This window comes from Lissotriton helveticus, chromosome 12 (assembly GCF_964261635.1).
Source record: "Lissotriton helveticus chromosome 12, aLisHel1.1, whole genome shotgun sequence".
In the NCBI taxonomy this organism is placed as follows: domain Eukaryota; kingdom Metazoa; phylum Chordata; class Amphibia; order Caudata; family Salamandridae; genus Lissotriton; species Lissotriton helveticus.
Window position 1 is genome coordinate 12,385,250 of NC_136073.1, and position 19,550 is coordinate 12,404,799.

The following is a 19,550-nucleotide window of genomic DNA, read 5'->3' on the forward strand; positions in this document are numbered from 1 at the left end:
CTATTGACACCCTTGCAACCTTGAAATTGCATTCTCAATTTGCGAATCTCTAATTGGGAATCGCAAATTGAGAATGTCTTCCCATTCATTCCTATGAGCCTTCTAGCCCATAGGAATGAATGGGAAGGTATTCCTTATTTGCGAATCTCAATTTGCGATTCGCAAATAAGGAATATTCAGGATTCGCAAAAATTTTAGCAAATCCTACATGCATTGCATTTTGCAATTCTCTAATTGCAATTCCCTAAAAATCGCAATTTGAGAATCGCAAAATGCGTTTTTCATACATATGACCCCTGATTCTGAAACAATGAAAGCCTGCATTTATATAATATGAAAAACACAACTTCAAGTACCAGCATGCATAGCAAAATCCTGTATGAAACACAAACACCTGGGACTGCTGAAGGCATCCTGTGGGTGGACCTCCCTCGGCCCCCACGTGCTAGTGCAGCGGCGGAGGGCGCTTCGTCCCCCACACGCGAGGCTCCTTCACTCCATCGCTGAGGGAACATGTTATTTGTTTTTCCATTGAGAGGGATAAGGCTTAAGGCCACGCCCACATTGCCCTAGTCTCCTGTCACCAGCTCAGGGCATGAAGCCAGAGGCAGCCATCTTTGTTTACCTACCAGGTGCCAACTGAAACTGGGCTCCAGTCCTAATGATTCACCCATCCAACCTAGGCGGCTGTTTAATATGTTAACAGACTTCCCTTCCCACAACGTGGTTGTAAGTGATTAATGAAATACCGTCACTGAGAAATCATTTTATCTAAACAATTTAATAGAAGTTTTCACGATGAATGGCATTTACCATTTCATAGAAACCAAATCATAAAATGTCTATTGTATCGAAATTGGGTTCTGCAAACTTATTTTATAAGGTGCAAATGAAATAGTTGCAGGTCTTATTTTCAGAACGTCTGGGGATATTATTTCAGACTTATATCATTTACATTATCAAACAATTACTTTGGAGGCATTGGAGGCCAGATGTCCGACCCGACATTGCATGCGCAAACGGGTGAGCAACCCGTATGCGCATGCAAAAACGATTAGGGCCATGAACAATTCCTATTTAGCGAGTCTCTATTTTTTTGTGACTCGCTAAATAGGAATTGCGACTGCGCAGTTGCGGTTGCAAAACACTCACAATTTACCACCCTCTTCAAGAGGGTGGTAATGCACTCACAAATGGGAAGGGGTCCCCAGGGGAACACTTCCCCTTTGCAAATGCAGGGGATAATATTTTTTTGGGCCAGGCAGTGGTCCCAGGAACCACTACCCACCCTCAAAAAATGAAATGAAAACGTTTCTTTTTTTTTTTTTTTATGCGGGCAGCATTTGAAAAAAAAACTGCTTTATTTAAAAGCAGTCCCAGACATGGAGGTCTGCTGAGCCCAGCAGGCCACCATCCCTCCGAGGGCCAGCCATTCCCAAATGGGGTCGCAAATTGTGAGTGCCTTATGAATATTGATGAGTCAAGAAATTTGCGACCCCATTGGGCATCGCAAACAGTTTCTCAGACACTGTTGTACATGGCATTTTGCTACTCACAAATTGCGACTTACAATCGAGCACAATTTGCGAGTCGCAAATTGTCATGGTCGTACATCTGGCCCTTAATTCCCTGAACCCTCCCCACCTATAAATACCATCCATCTATGCCCCCTGAAAATACCTCTGCACGGATAAACTCAACCCATCCCTCATTGCTAAACACCAGGTGCCTCATTTATAAGAAATGACGCATCGCTGCGTGAAAGCAGCGATGCGTCACTTCTCAGTACGCACTGCTTGCGACATTCCTGATGCGTCATATTTAATGTATGACGCATCATGTCGCAAGGAGGTACAGATACGTCAGTATTTCTGACGTATCTGTATGGCGCAAAAGTGACACATTGCTGGAGTGTGTCATAAAAGTGACGCAACTCCAGCAATGCGTCCTTTCACATGGGGCAAGCCCCATGTGAAAGGGCCTGCTTCGGTCTTACGCCTGCTGTGAGGCAGGCGCAAGATTTTGACAAAACGGCGTCCTAGAAGGGACGCAGTGAAATCTCATAGATTTCACTGCGTCACTTCTACGTGGCTTTTTGTGGGGGAACGCCCCCTCTGCATACATTATACCTGGCGCAGGTATAATATAGCGCAGGTGTTTACAAAGTGACGCATCTCCTTAGATGCGTCACTTTGTAAATAGTGCGCAACAAGAGGCATGTTGTACGCCGCCGATGCGTCACAAAAAGTGACGCATCGGAAGCGCAAAACTGACGCAAGGCCTCATAAATGAGGCCCCTACCATCTCTGGCCCCAAAATTCCACTAATTTCTGAACCCCTAAAAGCCCTTTCTATTCTTAAACTCCACTTTTCTTAACCTAAAACCCCTCACTATGGCAAAACTCCACCCATTTCTGAACCCTAAAACACCTTTCTACGCCTAAACCCTACCCATCCTTCATCCCTTGAAGTCCCATCCCACCTCTAAACTCTACTCAACCCAGAACCTTAAAAAACCCACACCACCCCCGAAAACCACCCAATCATGAGCCCTAAAATCCCTCACCACCCCTAACCTCTTGTACCCCTGAAACCTAAAAGCCTTTTGGATATAAACATCACCTATCCCATAACCCTTAAAACCCCACAGAAGCCATGAACTCCACTTATTCCGGAACACTAAACACCCTTCACCATCACAAAACTCTACCGGTCACTGAAACTTAAAAACACTCACCAGCCCTAAACTCCACCCATCCATAAAACATAAAAAACACCAGCTCTTAACGCCACCCGTCTCTGAACCCTAAAAATATCCCTGATCAGCACTATACTCCACTCATCCGTGATCCCTAAAAACCCTGACCAGCCCTAATATCCACCCATCTCTGAATCCTAAAAACCTTTAAACCTCCTCATATCCACTAAACATTACCCATCCCTGAGCCCAAAAAAAACTACTACCCCTCCTACTCTTACACAAGGGTGTGATTGTGGATGTTTCCTTAAATTGATCTTTTCACTAAAATGTTTCCTTTCATTTTCAATTTGTTTGTATTTCGTTAAAATTGTTTTTCCATGATGTTGTTTCTTCCAATGTGGTTTCTCAGTTTTCGTTTTTCCATTAATTCACATACATCACCTCAATGCACTGCTGGCCTCGGCAGGTGTGGTTTTAGGAGGGTACCTAGTTAAAGCTTCACATATTGTTTTGCTTATGCAAAGTTCTTGCCAATATTCAAGTCACCAAAAAGGGGAAGAGTGATTAGATTGTTTTTAAACGAGTTTTTCACCATTTTGAATCAGAACAAAATAATCTCACCAATATGTAATCTATTGGCAAACTCCTGAACCCTCTTCCTCCTACCCCAAACTTTCCCAATTAGAACTACTCACCCTCACCGCAGCCTCTTAACGAACAGTTCCATGGTTATGCACCCTCTGTATTGAGTTATGCAGTTCATTGGCTGGTTGGATTTCTAATGTCCATGTTGGTGGTTGACTGGCCATCGCCAGGAGTGTAAGGCTCTTGCACCCTCTGTATTGAGTTATGCCGTTCATGGGCTGGTGGGATTTCTAATGTCCATGTTGGTGGTTAACTGGCCATCGCCAGGAGTGTAAGGCTCTTGCACCCTCTGTACTGAGTTATGCCGTTCATTGGCTGGTGGGATTTCTAATGTCCATGTTGGTGGTTAACTGGCCATCGCCAGGAGTGTAAGGCTATTGCACTCTCTGTATTGAGTTATGCCGGTCATTGGCTGGTGGGATTTCTAATGTCCATGTTGGTGGTTAACTGGCCATCACCTGGAGTGTAAGGCTCTTGCACTCTCTGTATTGAGTTATGCCGTTCATTGGCTGGTTGGATTTCTAATGTCCATGTTGGTGGTTAACTGGCCATCGCCAGGAGTGTAAGGCTCTAGCACCCTCTGTATTGAGTTATGCCGGTCATTGGCTGGTGGGATTTCTAATGTCCATGTTGGTGGTTAACTGGCCATCGCCAGGAGTGTAAGGCTCTTGCACTCTCTGTACTGAGTTATGCCGTTCATTGGCTGGTGGGATTTCTAATGTCCATGTTGGTGGTTAACTGGCCATCGCCAGGAGTGTAAGGCTCTAGCACCCTCTGTATTGAGTGATGCCGTTCATTGGCTGGTGGGATTTCTAATGTCCATGTTGGTGATTAACTGGCCATCGCCAGGAGTGTAAGGCTCTTGCACCCTCTGTATTGAGTTATGCCGGTCATTGGCTGGTGGGATTTCCTATGTCCAGGTTGGTGGTTAACTGGCCATCGCCAGGAGTGTAAGGCGCTGGCACCCTCTGTATTGAGTTATGCCGTTCATTGGCTGGTTGGATTTCTAATGTCCATGTTGGTGGTTAACTGGCCATCGCCAGGAGTGTAAGGCTCTTGCACCCTCTGTATTGAGTTATGCCGTTCATTGGCTGGTTGGATTTCTAATGTTCATGTTGGTGGTTAACTGGCCATCGCCAGGAGTGTAAGGCTCTTGCACCCTCTGTATTGAGTTATGCCGTTCATTGGCTGGTTGGATTTCTAATGTTCATGTTGGTGGTTAACTGGCCATCGCCAGGAGTGTAAGGCTCTTGCACTCTCTGTATTGAGTGATGCCGGTCATTGGCTGCTGGGATTTCTAATGTCCATGTTGGTGGTTAACTGGCCATCGCCAGGAGTGTAAGGCTCTTGCACTCTCTGTATTGAGTTATGCCGGTCATTGGCTGCTGGGATTTCTAATGTCCATGTTGGTGGTTAACTGGCCATCGCCAGGAGTGTAAGGCTCTTGCACCCTCTGTATTGAGTTATGCTGTTCATTGGCTGGTGGGATTCCTAATGTCCATGTTGGTGGTTAACTGGCCATCGCCAGGAGTGTAAGGCTCTTGCACCCTCTGTATTGAGTTATGCCGTTCATCGGCTGGTGGGATTTCTAATGTCCATGTTGGTGGTTAACTGGCCATCGCCAGGAGTGTAAGGCTCTTGCACTCTCTGTATTGAGTTATGCTGTTCATTGGCTGGTGGGATTCCTAATGTCCATGTTGGTGATTAACTGGCCATCGCCAGGAGTGTAAGGCTCTTGCACCCTCTGTATTGAGTTATGCTGTTCATTGGCTGGTGGGATTCCTAATGTCCATGTTGGTGGTTAACTGGCCATCGCCAGGAGTGTGAGGCTCTTGCACCCTCTGTATTGAGTTATGCCTTTCATTGGCTGGTGGGATTCCTAATGTCCATGTTGGTGGTTAACTGGCCATTGCCAGGAGTGTGAGGCTCTTGCACCCTCTGTATTGAGTTATGCAGTTCATTGGCTGGTTGGATTTCTAATGCCCATGTTGGTGGTTAACTGGCCATCGCCAGGAGTGTAAGGCTCTGGCACCCTCTGTATTGAGTTAAGCCGGTCATTGGCTGGTGGGATTTCTAATGTCCATGTTGGTGGTTAACTGGCCATCGCCAGGAGTGTAAGGCTCTTGCACCCTCTGTATTGAGTTATGCCGGTCATTGGCTGGTTGGATTCCTAATGTCCATGTTGGTGGTTAACTGGCCATCGCCAGGAGTGTAAGGCTCTTGCACTCTCTGTACTGAGTTATGCCGTTCATCGGCTGGTTGGATTCCTAATGTCCATGTTGGTGGTTAACTGGCCATCGCCAGGAGTGTAAGGCTCTTGCACCCTCTGTACTGAGTTATGCCGTTCATTGGCTGGTGGGATTTCTAATGTCCATGTTGGTGGTTAACTGGCCATCGCCAGGAGTGTAAGGCTCTTGCACCCTCTGTACTGAGTTATGCCGTTCATTGGCTGGTGGGATTTCTAATGTCCATGTTGGTGGTTAACTGGCCATCGCCAGGAGTGTAAGGCTCTTGCACCCTCTGTACTGAGTTATGCCGTTCATTGGCTGGTGGGATTTCTAATGTCCATGTTGGTGGTTAACTGGCCATCGCCAGGAGTGTAAGGCTCTTGCACCCTCTGTACTGAGTTATGCCGTTCATTGGCTGGTGGGATTTCTAATGTCCATGTTGGTGGTTAACTGGCCATCGCCAGGAGTGTAAGGCTCTTGCACCCTCTGTATTGAGTTATGCCGTTCATAGGCTGGTTGGATTTCTAATGTCCATGTTGGTGGTTAACTGGCCATCGCCAGGAGTGTAAGGCTCTTGCACCCTCTGTACTGAGTTATGCCGTTCATTGGCTGGTGGGATTTCTAATGTCCATGTTGGTGGTTAACTGGCCATCGCCAGGAGTGTAAGGCTCTTGCACCCTCTGTACTGAGTTATGCCGTTCATTGGCTGGTGGGATTTCTAATGTCCATGTTGGTGGTTAACTGGCCATCGCCAGGAGTGTAAGGCTCTTGCACTCTCTGTATTGAGTGATGCCGGTCATTGGCTGGTGGGATTTCTAATGTCCATGTTGGTGGTTAACTGGCCATCGCCAGGAGTGTAAGGCTCTTGCACTCTCTGTATTGAGTTATGCCGGTCATTGGCTGGTGGGATTCCTAATGTCCATGTTGGTGGTTAACTGGCCATCGCCAGGAGTGTAAGGCTCTTGCACTCTCTGTATTGAGTGATGCCGGTCATTGGCTGGTGGGATTTCTAATGTCCATGTTGGTGGTTAACTGGCCATCGCCAGGAGTGTAAGGCTCTAGCACCCTCTGTATTGAGTTATGCCGGTCATTGGCTGGTGGGATTTCCTATGTCCAGGTTGGTGGTTAACTGGCCATCGCCAGGAGTGTAAGGCTCTTGCACCCTCTGTATTGAGTTATGCCGGTCATTGGCTGGTGGGATTCCTAATGTCCATGTTGGTGGTTAACTGGCCATCGCCAGGAGTGTAAGGCTCTTGCACCCTCTGTACTGAGTTATGCCGGTCATTGGCTGGTGGGATTCCTAATGTCCATGTTGGTGGTTAACTGGCCATCGCCAGGAGTGTAACGCTCTTGCACTCTCTGTATTGAGTGATGCCGGTCATTGGCTGGTTGGATTTCTAATGTCCATGTTGGTGGTTAACTGGCCATCGCCAGGAGTGTAAGGCTCTAGCACTCTCTGTATTGAGTTATGCCGGTCATTGGCTGGTTGGATTTCTAATGTCCATGTTGGTGGTTGACTGGCCATCGCCAGGAGTGTAAGGGTCTAGCACTCTCTGTATTGGGTTATGCCGTTCATAGGCTGGTGGGATTTCCTATGTCCAGGTTGGTGGTTAACTGGCCATCGCCAGGAGTGTAAGGCTCTTGCACTCTCTGTATTGAGTGATGCCGTTCATTGGCTGCTGGGATTTCTAATGTCCATGTTGGTGGTTAACTGGCCATCGCCAGGAGTGTAAGGCTCTTGCACTCTCTGTATTGAGTGATGCCGGTCATTGGCTGGTGGGATTTCTAATGTCCATGTTGGTGGTTAACTGGCCATCGCCAGGAGTGTAAGGCTCTGGCACCCTCTGTATTGAGTTATGCCGGTCATTGGCTGGTGGGATTTCTAATGTCCATGTTGGTGGTTAACTGGCCATCGCCAGGAGTGTAAGGCTCTTGCACCCTCTGTACTGAGTTATGCCGGTCATTGGCTGGTGGGATTTCCTATGTCCAGGTTGGTGGTTAACTGGCCATCGCCAGGAGTGTAAGGCTCTGGCACCCTCTGTATTGAGTGATGCCGGTCATTGGCTGGTGGGATTTCTAATGTCCATGTTGGTGGTTAACTGGCCATCGCCAGGAGTGTAAGGCTCTTGCACCCTCTGTATTGAGTTATGCCGGTCATTGGCTGGTGGGATTTCTAATATCCATGTTGGTGGTAACTGGCCATCGCCAGGAGTGTAAGGCTCTTGCACCCTCTGTACTGAGTTATGCCGGTCATTGGCTGGTGGGATTTCTAATGTCCATGTTGGTGGTTAACTGGCCATCGCCAGGAGTGTAAGGCTCTTGCTTCCTCTGTACTGAGTTATGCCGGTCATTGGCTGGTGGGATTCCTAATGTCCATGTTGGTGGTTAACTGGCCATCGCCAGGAGTGTAAGGCTCTTGCACTCTCTGTATTGAGTGATGCCGGTCATTGGCTGGTGGGATTTCTAATGTCCATGTTGGTGATTAACTGGCCATCGCCAGGAGTGTAAGGCTCTAGCACCCTCTGTATTGAGTTATGCCGGTCATTGGCTGGTGGGATTTCCTATGTCCAGGTTGGTGGTTAACTGGCCATCGCCAGGAGTGTAAGGCTCTTGCACCCTCTGTACTGAGTTATGCCGGTCATTGGCTGGTGGGATTCCTAATGTCCATGTTGGTGGTTAACTGGCCATCGCCAGGAGTGTAAGGCTCTTGCACCCTCTGTATTGAGTTATGCCGGTCATTGGCTGGTGGGATTTCTAATGTCCATGTTGGTGGTTGACTGGCCATCGCCAGGAGTGTAAGGCTCTTGCACTCTCTGTATTGAGTGATGCCGGTCATTGGCTGGTGGGATTTCTAATATCCATGTTGGTGATTAACTGGCCATCGCCAGGAGTGTAAGGCTCTAGCACCCTCTGTATTGAGTTATGCCGGTCATTGGCTGGTGGGATTTCCTATGTCCAGGTTGGTGGTTAACTGGCCATCGCCAGGAGTGTAAGGCTCTTGCACCCTCTGTACTGAGTTATGCCGGTCATTGGCTGGTGGGATTCCTAATGTCCATGTTGGTGGTTAACTGGCCATCGCCAGGAGTGTAAGGCTCTTGCACCCTCTGTATTGAGTTATGCCGTTCATCGGCTGGTGGGATTTCTAATGTCCATGTTGGTGGTTGACTGGCCATCGCCAGGAGTGTAAGGCTCTTGCACTCTCTGTATTGAGTTATGCCGGTCATTGGCTGGTTGGATTTCTAATGTCCATGTTGGTGGTTGACTGGCCATCGCCAGGAGTGTAAGGCTCTTGCACTCTCTGTATTGAGTTATGCCGTTCATAGGCTGGTGGGATTTCCTATGTCCAGGTTGGTGGTTAACTGGCCATCGCCAGGAGTGTAAGGCTCTAGCACTCTCTGTATTGAGTTATGCCGTTCATTGGCTGGTGGGATTTCTAATGTCCATGTTGGTGGTTAACTGGCCATTGCCAGGAGTGTAAGGCTCTAGCACTCTCTGTATTGAGTTATGCCGTTCATTGGCTGCTGGGATTTCTAATTTCCATGTTGGTGGTTAATTGGCCATCGCCAGGAGTGTAAGGCTCTTGCACCCTCTGTATTGAGTTATGCCGGTCATAGGCTGCTGGGATTTCTAATGTCCATGTTGGTGGTTAATTGGCCATCGCCAGGAGTGTAAGGCTCTAGCACTCTCTGTATTGAGTTATGCCGGTCATAGGCTGCTGGGATTTCTAATGTCCATGTTGGTGGTTAATTGGCCATCGCCAGGAGTGTAAGGCTCTTGCACTCTCTGTATTGAGTTATGCCGGTCATAGGCTGGTGGGATTTCTAATGTCCATGTTGGTGGTTAACTGGCCATCGCCAGGAGTGTAAGGCTCTTGCACTCTCTGTATTGAGTGATGCCGTTCATTGGCTGGTTGGATTTCTAATGTCCATGTTGGTGGTTAACTGGCCATCGCCAGGAGTGTAAGGCTCTAGCACTCTCTGTATTGAGTTATGCCGGTCATAGTCTGGTGGGATTTCTAATGTCCATGTTGGTGGTTAACTGGCCATCGCCAGGAGTGTAAGGCTCTAGCACCCTCTGTATTGAGTTATGCCGGTCATTGGCTGGTGGGATTCCTAATGTCCATGTTGGTGGTTAACTGGCCATCGCCAGGAGTGTAAGGCTCTTGCACCCTCTGTATTGAGTTATGCCGTTCATCGGCTGGTGGGATTTCTAATGTTCATGTTGGTGGTTAACTGGCCATCACCTGGAGTGTAAGGCTCTTGCACCCTCTGTATTGAGTGATGCCGTTCATTGGCTGGTTGGATTCCTAATGTCCATGTTGGTGGTTAACTGGCCATCGCCAGGAGTGTAAGGCTCTTGCACCCTCTGTATTGAGTTATGCCGTTCATCGGCTGGTGGGATTTCTAATGTCCATGTTGGTGGTTAACTGGCCATCACCTGGAGTGTAAGGCTCTTGCACCCTCTGTATTGAGTTATGCAGTTCATTGGCTGGTGGGATTTCTAATGTCCATGTTGGTGGTTAACTGGCCATCACCTGGAGTGTAAGGCTCTTGCACTCTCTGTATTGAGTTATGCCGTTCATCGGCTGGTTGGATTCCTAATGTCCATGTTGGTGGTTAACTGGCCATCGCCAGGAGTGTAAGGCTCTTGCACCCTCTGTATTGAGTTATGCCGTTCATCGGCTGGTGGGATTTCTAATGTCCATGTTGGTGGTTAACTGGCCATCACCTGGAGTGTAAGGCTCTTGCACCCTCTGTATTGAGTTATGCAGTTCATTGGCTAGTGGGATTTCTAATGTCCATGTTGGTGGTTAACTGGCCATTACCTGGAGTGTAAGGCTCTTGCACTCTCTGTATTGAGTTATGCAGTTCATTGGCTGGTGGGATTTCTAATGTCCATATTGGTGGTTAACTGGCCATCGCCAGGAGTGTAAGGCTCTATCACTCTCTGTATTGAGTTATGCCGGTCATTGGCTGGTGGGATTTCTAATGTCCATGTTGGTGGTTAACTGGCCATCGCCAGGAGTGTAAGGCTCTTGCACTCTCTGTATTGAGTTATGCTGTTCATCGGCTGGTTGGATTTCTAATGTCCATGTTGGTGGTTAACTGGCCATCGCCAGGAGTGTAAGGCTCTTGCACTCTCTGTATTGAGTTATGCCGGTCATAGGCTGGTGGGATTTCTAATGTCCATGTTGGTGGTTAACTGGCCATCGCCAGGAGTGTAAGGCTCTTGCACTCTCTGTATTGAGTTATGCCGGTCATAGGCTGGTGGGATTTCTAATCTCCATGTTGGTGGTTAACTGGCCATCACCAGGAGTGTAAGGCTCCTTGAACTCACTATCAATGTATACTGTTGATTGTCTGGTGCTTGAATGTCCTTGTGTGCTACAAGTGGTGGTGGTAGCGGTATGTCTCAGTGGACAGCTCACTGTTAGCTCTGCTGGGGTTTGAGGTTCCTGTTGCTCCTCTTGCTGAGGGTTTCTTTCTCCCGGTGCTTGGTACTTTCTCACCTCCAGTTGGTTATTGACTCGCGCCCTGCCCTTGATATGTCTTCTGCTCCTTTAGGTTGACTACAACGTCACCTCACACACGAGCTATCACACGTCTCTCCCCCTTACCAACTAACCCTTCTCTTCCTCTCTCCGAAGTGTACTTCAAGGACTCCAGTCCCGGACCACGCTACTTCGTGGACCCGCAGTTAACCCGCTTCGGCCAGGGCGGAGGGCCAGCCTACTCCATACAGTCTCGCACCAAGGTCCCAGGTGGGCATCATGGACGAAGGTTTGTGGGCGCTAAAGAGGGGTCATTCCTCACTACACTCCGTGCAACATCTGGTAGTGTCACTATATCATATGTAACACCGGAGCCGCTGGAATTATGCGATTTTGCTGCTCCAACATTTTCTGTATAATTATGGATTTGACGCATTTGCCACATAATCCATCATCTGCTGCATAATCTGCAGAGTTTAGCAAAAAAATGATGTTTCCAGCTCAAACAGATCAAACGTTACTAAAACAAGCACTGGCGTTGCCAATAGGTCTCGCATTAGGAAAGTGTGGGCTATTGGTATTGTAAATGACAATTATTTTTTTAATATGTGTTGGCACTGAAAATATATACATTAATAGCATTGTTATTTACAAAGCCAATAGCTTACACTTTCCTAATGCGAGTCCTATTGGCTATGGGAATGCTTGTTGTTAGCCTGCATTAGCATGCCAATCAGGGGTCTCTGGGGGTGGGGATTGTAAAAGACAGTCTGTGGATTTGGTGTCAATGCGCAAGTGCAACAGAAAATGAATGTGGAGCGTCGCTGAAAGAAAGAGGAACTAGCGTGATATGTTGTAAAGTGAAAGAGACACCATGTTTAAGTGTAGCAGGAGGATTGTTTTTTAATAGCGGAAAAAAGCAAACTTGTGAAAGCGATTAGTTGAGGCGAGCGCAAGACATCCCATCTCTAAAAGTAAATTTTTGATATAAAGACCACTGTCACATTGACGCAGTTCGATATTGTGTGTTGCAGCTGAGGCACAGCGCAAGGTAATCAGATACAGTGGGGGAGAGATAAAACAAGAGCGGCCGGGAAACTGAAAGTACGGCCGGCCAGCCATGATTAATTAGGGGAGGAGAAGCCGCAGAGCGCACGCTGGGCGAAGCCCTTTGATGTGCTGTGCGGCTGTGAAAAAATGCAATTAGGAGGGAGGGAGGGAGGCTGATGCGCGTGCTTCTTTGGGCACGTGATTCACGTGAACTCAAAGAAAACCGCAGCAAAAAGCCCTTGGTTTGACGAGCTTTTTGAGCACTTGAATTCTCGCTCCGCTCAATGCGCTTGCGCGCATTGATAAGTCGCGAGACCTAAAAAACTGCAACCCGTGTTGCAGTGCAGTGGAAGGACCTTCACAAAGGTTGACTGGTCACCTTTTTGCTGCTTATTGATGTATTTGAGTGTTAAATTGTCAATAATGAGGTGGAAGCTTTGCCCAGTGAGTGTTACGTGTAAAAATGACAAAATAATGAGGTGATACTATGACAAGATTTTGCTGCACTGTCCCGCATAATTTGCATTTTCTTGCCGCATAATTTGGTCAACCTTGCCACATAATTTGGTTGTTTACTGCCGCATAATTCCAGTGGCCCCACCTAGTGGTGTCATCTTCCTCATGCCTTCAACATACACCTCCTGCTGACATCACCTCTATCCCTCTTTTGCAGTTTTCAAGAAGACGGTGCCAGGGCCAGGAGTATACAGTCCTGAAAAAGCTCCCGTGTTGACCCACCAGCGCCCGCCTACATACACCATGGGGGCCCGGACCAGATACCGTGTGGTAGATCCTGTACCAGCTCCCAACAGCTACCACCTTCCCTCGCTGCTGGGCTCCCAAGTCCCAAGCAAGACCTCGACACCCAGCTACAGCGTGGCAGGCCGTACCCGGTCTGGGGGGTACTCCGAGGACCTGGCAAAGACCCCTGGACCTGGACACTACAACAGCACTGAGCCGGGCACCTACAAACGCCGCGGTCCAGCCTACTCCATGCTAGGACGCCACAGTGCGCCAGCCAGAAGCAGCCAGACGCCGGGGCCTGGCACACACAGCCCGGAAAGGGTGACCGCCACCAGGGCACGGGCACCTTCCTTCTCGATGGGAGTCCGCCACTCCGAGTTCATGACCCCGCTTATAGTTGACGTCTCATATTGACCCTGAGGATATCTGAACTGGTCACAGGTTTTCTGCGGTCACATGTCCCAACAATAATGCCTCTCTGCCTTGTTCACCTTATAGCGGAGAACATCCTTTACAACCCAACTGTTACAACAAAGTACCTTTACGACGCAACCATTACAACGCAATTTTACAACGACTTGCGCTGGGGGGCGCTCTAGGATAGGGAATAGTTTCCAACACCTTCCCAACTATCCACGGGGACTGGAGTTGGAATAGTAAATTAAACTATTCACTATCCAGCGCCCCCCAACGCAAGTCGCTGTAAAAGTTGCGTTGTAAAACTTGCGTCATAAAGGCATGCGTTGTATTAGCATGCGTTGTAACGTCATACATCCCCTTATAGCACCACCTTGCCTCCTGACCGGTAACAAAGCCGCAATACACACTGAGCATGCCTTACAGTGCTATGGTTGGCAATCAACAACATACTGATTTACATCTCTTATTGCTTTCAGAGCTGCAGCTAAGTCCCCTCCACCTGTGAATGCCAAGGCCACTCCAGCTGAAGGGGGTACAGGGGGACATGTTTCTGCTCAGGGGGGATATGGATAGATCTGACTACGGACACTTTTTCACTTTTCAGACTTCCTCCCTTCTCACACCCTCACACTTGTCCCAAGGAGAGATCTGAGCGTCAGTGGTCATTTGGTAACCCTAGGACCCTGTCCAGCATCAGTGACCGGAGTGTGAGGGATGTATGACGGTACAACGCGTGCTTTTACAATGCGTACCGTTACCACGCAGGTTTTACAATGCAAGTCGTTACAACGACTTGCGTTGGGGGGCGCTGGATAGTGAATAGTTTAATTTACTATTCCAACTCCAGTCCCTGTGGATAGTAGGGAAGGTGTTGGATAGTAAATTAAACTATTCCCTATCCTCCAGCGCCCTCCAGCGCAAGTCGTTGTAACGACTTGCGTTGTATAACCTGCGTGGTAATGGTACCGCTTTGTAAAACGTTCGTGGTAAAGGATGTTTCCCAGTGTGAGGCACTGTGCCTGCAGGGCCCTGAGCTCCCAGATATCCACGCACGCGAGGCAGTGAGTCAACAAATGGCCCACGAGTCGCGTACTAGTGTAGAGTGGGGAACAGCGTTTACTACGCAACTTTTACAACGCTGTGCCTTTACGACGCAACTTTTACAACGCAAGTTGTTACAACGACTTGCGCTGGGGGGCGCTCCAGGATAGGGAATAGTTTGATTTACTATCCAACTCCTTCCCTACTATCCACGGGGACTGGAGTTGGAATAGTAAATTAAACTATTCACTATCCAGCGCCCCCGACTTGCGTTGTGAAAGTTGCGTCGTAAAGGCATGCGTTGTAAATGCATGTGTAGTAACGACATACATCCGTGTAGAGTGGGACACCGGCCAGATGGTAGCGAGACTCAGACACAGGGCGGCAGATATATGAGTGGGCCACTGGTGGGGGAGTCTGGTCTTGCACTGTACATAAAAGCCAGTTCTGAAAGACTGTCCGCTGCCCACAAGAAGAGGCACGTGGGTCCCCATGGTGCATTTACTAGGCCTTAGCAAAATGTACGTAATGCTGGTGTTATCTCACATAATTTTGGTAATTTTCCATTATACTTGTTAAACAAAAATCTCAAAGTTATTCAACTGGGCATAAGCAAGCATTTCATGCTAAACTATAGTCCCAAATGTCGATTATACATTTCACATAATTATGTGCCATTTTTTAAAATTTAAATTTATTTTTGCATAATTACATAAAAACAAATTATACCGGTTTTGCACACCTCTAGGGGCATATTACCAACTATGAGCGATATTTATCGCTAACGATGCTTAGCAACGAATTTTTCAACGCTAAGCATCGCCGGAAATTATCGCAGAGATAACTTGCTATTAGCAAGGTTTATCTCAGAAGTGATAAAAATCCTCGCGCTAACTGCCAAATGAGAGATTATCGCTGGAAAACCAACGATAATCTCTCGAAGTTTGGCGTTAGCTTGATGATAGGGGCTCATAAACTTAGCCATGATATCCACCTTCCATAGGATATCATGGCTCAGGAAAATACCAGGTGTAAAAAAAGCAGCGCTAACCGCGGTTAGCGCTGCTTTTTTTTTTATCAGTAACAGGGTTAGCGAAATCCTTGATAATAGGAGAAATGTCGCTTAACAACATTTCTCCTATTATTTTTCTCTGGAACGCCCCCTTTGCATCTCATTAGAGATGCAAGGGGAAGCGTAGAGAAAAAGGGTGCTAACCTGCGAATTTGCGTGTTAGCACCCTGTTGCTGATAGGGAGATATTTTAATCTCCGCTTTCTTGGCTTTTAAAGCCAAAAAAGCGGATATAAATCCCTTGATAATATGCCCCCTACTTTGTACCAGTTCGGGGCACAATCCAGGCTGTGCAGGAGAAGGGTGCAAGGCGGAGTCGGAGACGTGCTCTCACCAGGGTAACATCTAATATACACCCCTAGTGTTTCATGAGTGGGCGGGACTTTCACAAGATGAGATATGAACCATGATTGACACTCAAAACAGTGGCCCGGGGAAGCCTTTGATGTGCAGAATCCAACACCTTTGTTGACACCCCCTTCCTTAAGAAGGCACAGATTTGAGATAAGCCAGCCTAGCCAGCGCTCTTTTTAGGTCGCGCCTAGGCAGCGCCTTCGCTGTCTCTTCCAGACATGCTGTATCCACTCTGTGGGCTTACATCCCGCCCTCTTCCTTTTTCTACCTCCCTTCGATTGTCATTCAAAAATACTTGTGCGCTACAGGAAAATCCTTCCTCTTTGTCCCTCCTTTTTGTGATTTGTTTACTCTCGCAGAGCCCTGCCCAACTACTGGTAACGTTCTTATCTGTTCATGTCGGGGACTATTTTTTTATTCCTTTCCTGCTCGTCTTTTTTGTGGCAGCTTCAAGGCATCCAGCCGCTACCGTGCTCCCTCATCTCGGCAGCACTCACTCCAGGTTTCGTCAGTAAACAGGGCTCTAATTATTGTTCTTGTCTCCTCACATAGAATATTTCTAAATATCGGCACAGATTACGACGAGTGTCCACGTCATGGTGTTACTTCCTATTACAGAACTAGCGTTGGCTGCTTTGGTACACGCAAGGCCGCATTCCCCCCCCCAAAAAAAGGAAATATTACCACGGCTCCCCCCCGGCTCAGCTTGAGAGCCCATACTATAAAATTGACTGCTTTCTGCAAACTTGCCCCAAAATGCTTTGCGGGGTCTCGCCTTTAAAAGGCCTTTTAGTCCATATCTCAGCCTGTGGTGGTCCCAGGGCGACGGGACCACCACCAAATTGTTCAGCACGACATGGCCTTCCTTCCCTAGTCAACTTCGAGGTACTCACCCTAAGTTGGGGAAACCTCAAAATCAGCACCTTTCCTTCCTTTCAATATTTCTACAAGGTCCTCCATTGTTGAAGTTTTTGTTTTGCAGCTGTTAGTTGTTTGCTTTCTTGAGACCTTGCTGCATGGTAGCATTGTGGAAGGCTGTAAATGTATTGTTCATGTGGTTATATTCTCTAGGAGTTGATTATATGGCTGCAACTCGATGCTCTTTCACAATGCAGTTTACTTGGTTTGTTTAATTGTATTTAAACCTATCTTTAGTTATCCACTCCCCAAAATTAAAGATGCAGTTCAATTTTTTCAGCAGAATAGAATACCTAAACTGTGAGGTAAAACAGCATGTTATGGTGTTACTTCGTAATACAGAACTAGTGGTGACCATTTTGGTACACCCACGGCTGTGTTCTCAAAAAAACAACAGGCATATTAGCAACGCTTTGCGACAAATATCGCAAAGCGTGCTTAGCGCACATTTTTCTATCGCCAGCTATCGCTGGATTTTATCGCCGTTATTAGCAACGCGTATCTCAAATGCGATAATTAATCCAGCGATAGTGGCAAAATGCCTGTTCATCGCATGGAATCCAGCGCAAATAGACCAGCGATAGGGGAATGCTTGCTGATATGCCCTGGTGGATTCAGCCCCACAATCCACCTCCCATTGTGTAGATAGGTAAGTAGTGTTCTGAGCAGGTGTAAAAACACCAGCGATGAATGCGGTTAGCGCGACTTTTGTCATCGCTAACGGGGTCCGCGGTCTCATTGCTAATAGGGAGTAGATCTGTTAGCGGCCGGTTTTGTAGACTTTTGGTTGGGACTGCCTACTTTGCATGTCATTAGAGATTAATATCGCTGACATGCAAAGGGGCACCCAAAACGGTCGCTTTAGCTATGAAGCTGTCTCTAACAGCTGTTAGCAAAAGCTTGCTGATAGGGCGATAAAAATAGCGCCGCTTTAGCGGCAAAAAGTGCCGCTAAAGCAGCGATACTGCCCTTCCTAATATGCCCCAACAAAACTACATGGAAGTATCACTGTGGCTCTCCCAGGCACAGCAGCCGAGCCTCCACTATAAAATACATAGCTTTCTACAAAGTTGCCCCATAATGCTTTGTGGGGCCACACCTTTAAACTGCCTTTTAATCCATACCTCAGCCAGTGGGGTCCTAGGGTGACGGGACCACCACCAAATTGTTCAGCACGGCGTGGCCTTGCTTTTCCGGTCAACTTCCAGGACCTCACCTTAAATTTGAGGGGACCTCAAAATCATCACCTCCCCTGCCTTACAATTAATGTACCTGCTCTTCACTGGTTGAATGTTTTGTTCTATAGTTAGGAGTGGTTTAGTCCTTTGGGGTTTTGTGCATGATAACGTTAAATAAATCTGGGAAGCCACCAAATGTGTAATGTGATGTTTATGTGTTTAGGAGATGATTATATGGTTTCAATTCAACGTACTTTCACAATGTAGTTTAAGTGTGATGTCTTGCCTTCTTTGATTTTTTTTAATTGTGCTAGAATCTATCTTTAGTTATTCACCCCCCAAAATTAAAGATGTATGAGAGTTATTTCTGTGAACACAATACTGACACGGTGAGGTGAAAGATAGTTATTTGTGTTACAAGGCAGCAGATAGTGTAAGATCTGGTTTTGTTTAGTAATAAACATACATGCCTTCACCCACATTGTTTTCACTCTGCTACCCTTTCCAGATGAGAGGAAACGTTGTTTCGCTCATATCACATTAAGCTTTGCATATCGTTTTCAGAGCTCCAGCTTGAAAACTTTGGAGCATATTACCAACGATTAGCGATATTTATCGCAAACTAGGCTAAGCAACACATTTTTTATCGCTAAGCATCGCCGGAAATTATCGCTGAGATAACTTGCTATTAGCAAGGTTTATCTCAAAAGCGATACATTTTCTGGCGATAGCGTGAATATCGCTGAGAACACAGCGATATTCACACATTAGCCACAAAATGCTCTTAGCCATGTTATCCACCTCCCATTGGATAACATGGCTAAGAACTGGTCTGAGCAGGTGTTAGTTTTTGGAGATATTCGCGCTTAGCGTGAATATTTCCAACGCTACGCCTGCCTTGCTAATAGGCGATAGCGACGTTAGCGAGGGTTGGGTAAGCCCACTTTGCATGTCATTAGCGATAAACATCGCTGACATGCAAAGCGGGCCCCAACCGCTCGCTATCGCCTAAAAGCTGTCGCTAACATCAGTTAGCGACAGCTTGCTAATGGGGCGATAGAATTATCGCCTCTTAGCGGCCGAAGACGGCCGCTAAAATAGGCGATAATTGTCTATTGCCACCCTTGGTAATATGCCCCATAGAGTGATGTAGCTTTGAGAAGAACATGAGTTGTTCTATTTCTATAATTACATGAGTGCACATCTATTTTCTTTTTAAGGTATACTTGTTTGTAACCTGCGTCCTTGTTCTAATATCCTGTGGCAGCTCAAAGGCAGGAGCCGAAACGCGTCAACCATTGCTTTGTGTGGAGTTCCTCAATTTTAAGAGCTTAATTCAAGGACAATTTCAAGCACAAACATTTAGATCTCAATTATATTTCCCTCATGGGTTTGATTGATATATTAAAGGAATTACCTTAGGTGGACTCTTCTTCTATAATCAATTGAGATACACCCAGAAAACTGATAACAAGGGCTGTGTGTGTTTTTAGTTTTTTGTGCTTAGGACTTGTTTATACCGTATCAGATATGCTGTGTATGTCTTCTGTTTTGTCCATTTTGTTAAAATTTGAAATGAATTTGTTTTAAACTAGCTGGGATGGTAATACCAGTGTTGGGTAAATAAATGCAATTTAAGTTGCAGTAATAAATTAATTGCTTTTCCACTAGTGAGTGATTCCTCTATTGTTGAACTCCTCTAGATGTGT

The 19,550-nt window shown here is 47.0% G+C and overlaps 1 protein-coding gene across 1 annotated transcript in view; it reads left to right on the plus strand.

The window, feature by feature from the left end:
* Positions 1–13,273, plus strand: part of CIMAP1D (CIMAP1 family member D) — a 37,123-nt gene extending 23,850 nt beyond the window's left edge. Inside the window, exons 3-4 of the mRNA XM_078670167.1 lie at positions 11,222–11,335; positions 12,789–13,273. Of these exons, the coding sequence (XP_078526293.1) occupies positions 11,222–11,335; positions 12,789–13,273 (599 nt within the window). The remainder of the gene's footprint in view (positions 1–11,221; positions 11,336–12,788) is intronic.
* Positions 13,274–19,550: the final 6,277 nt, after the last annotated feature.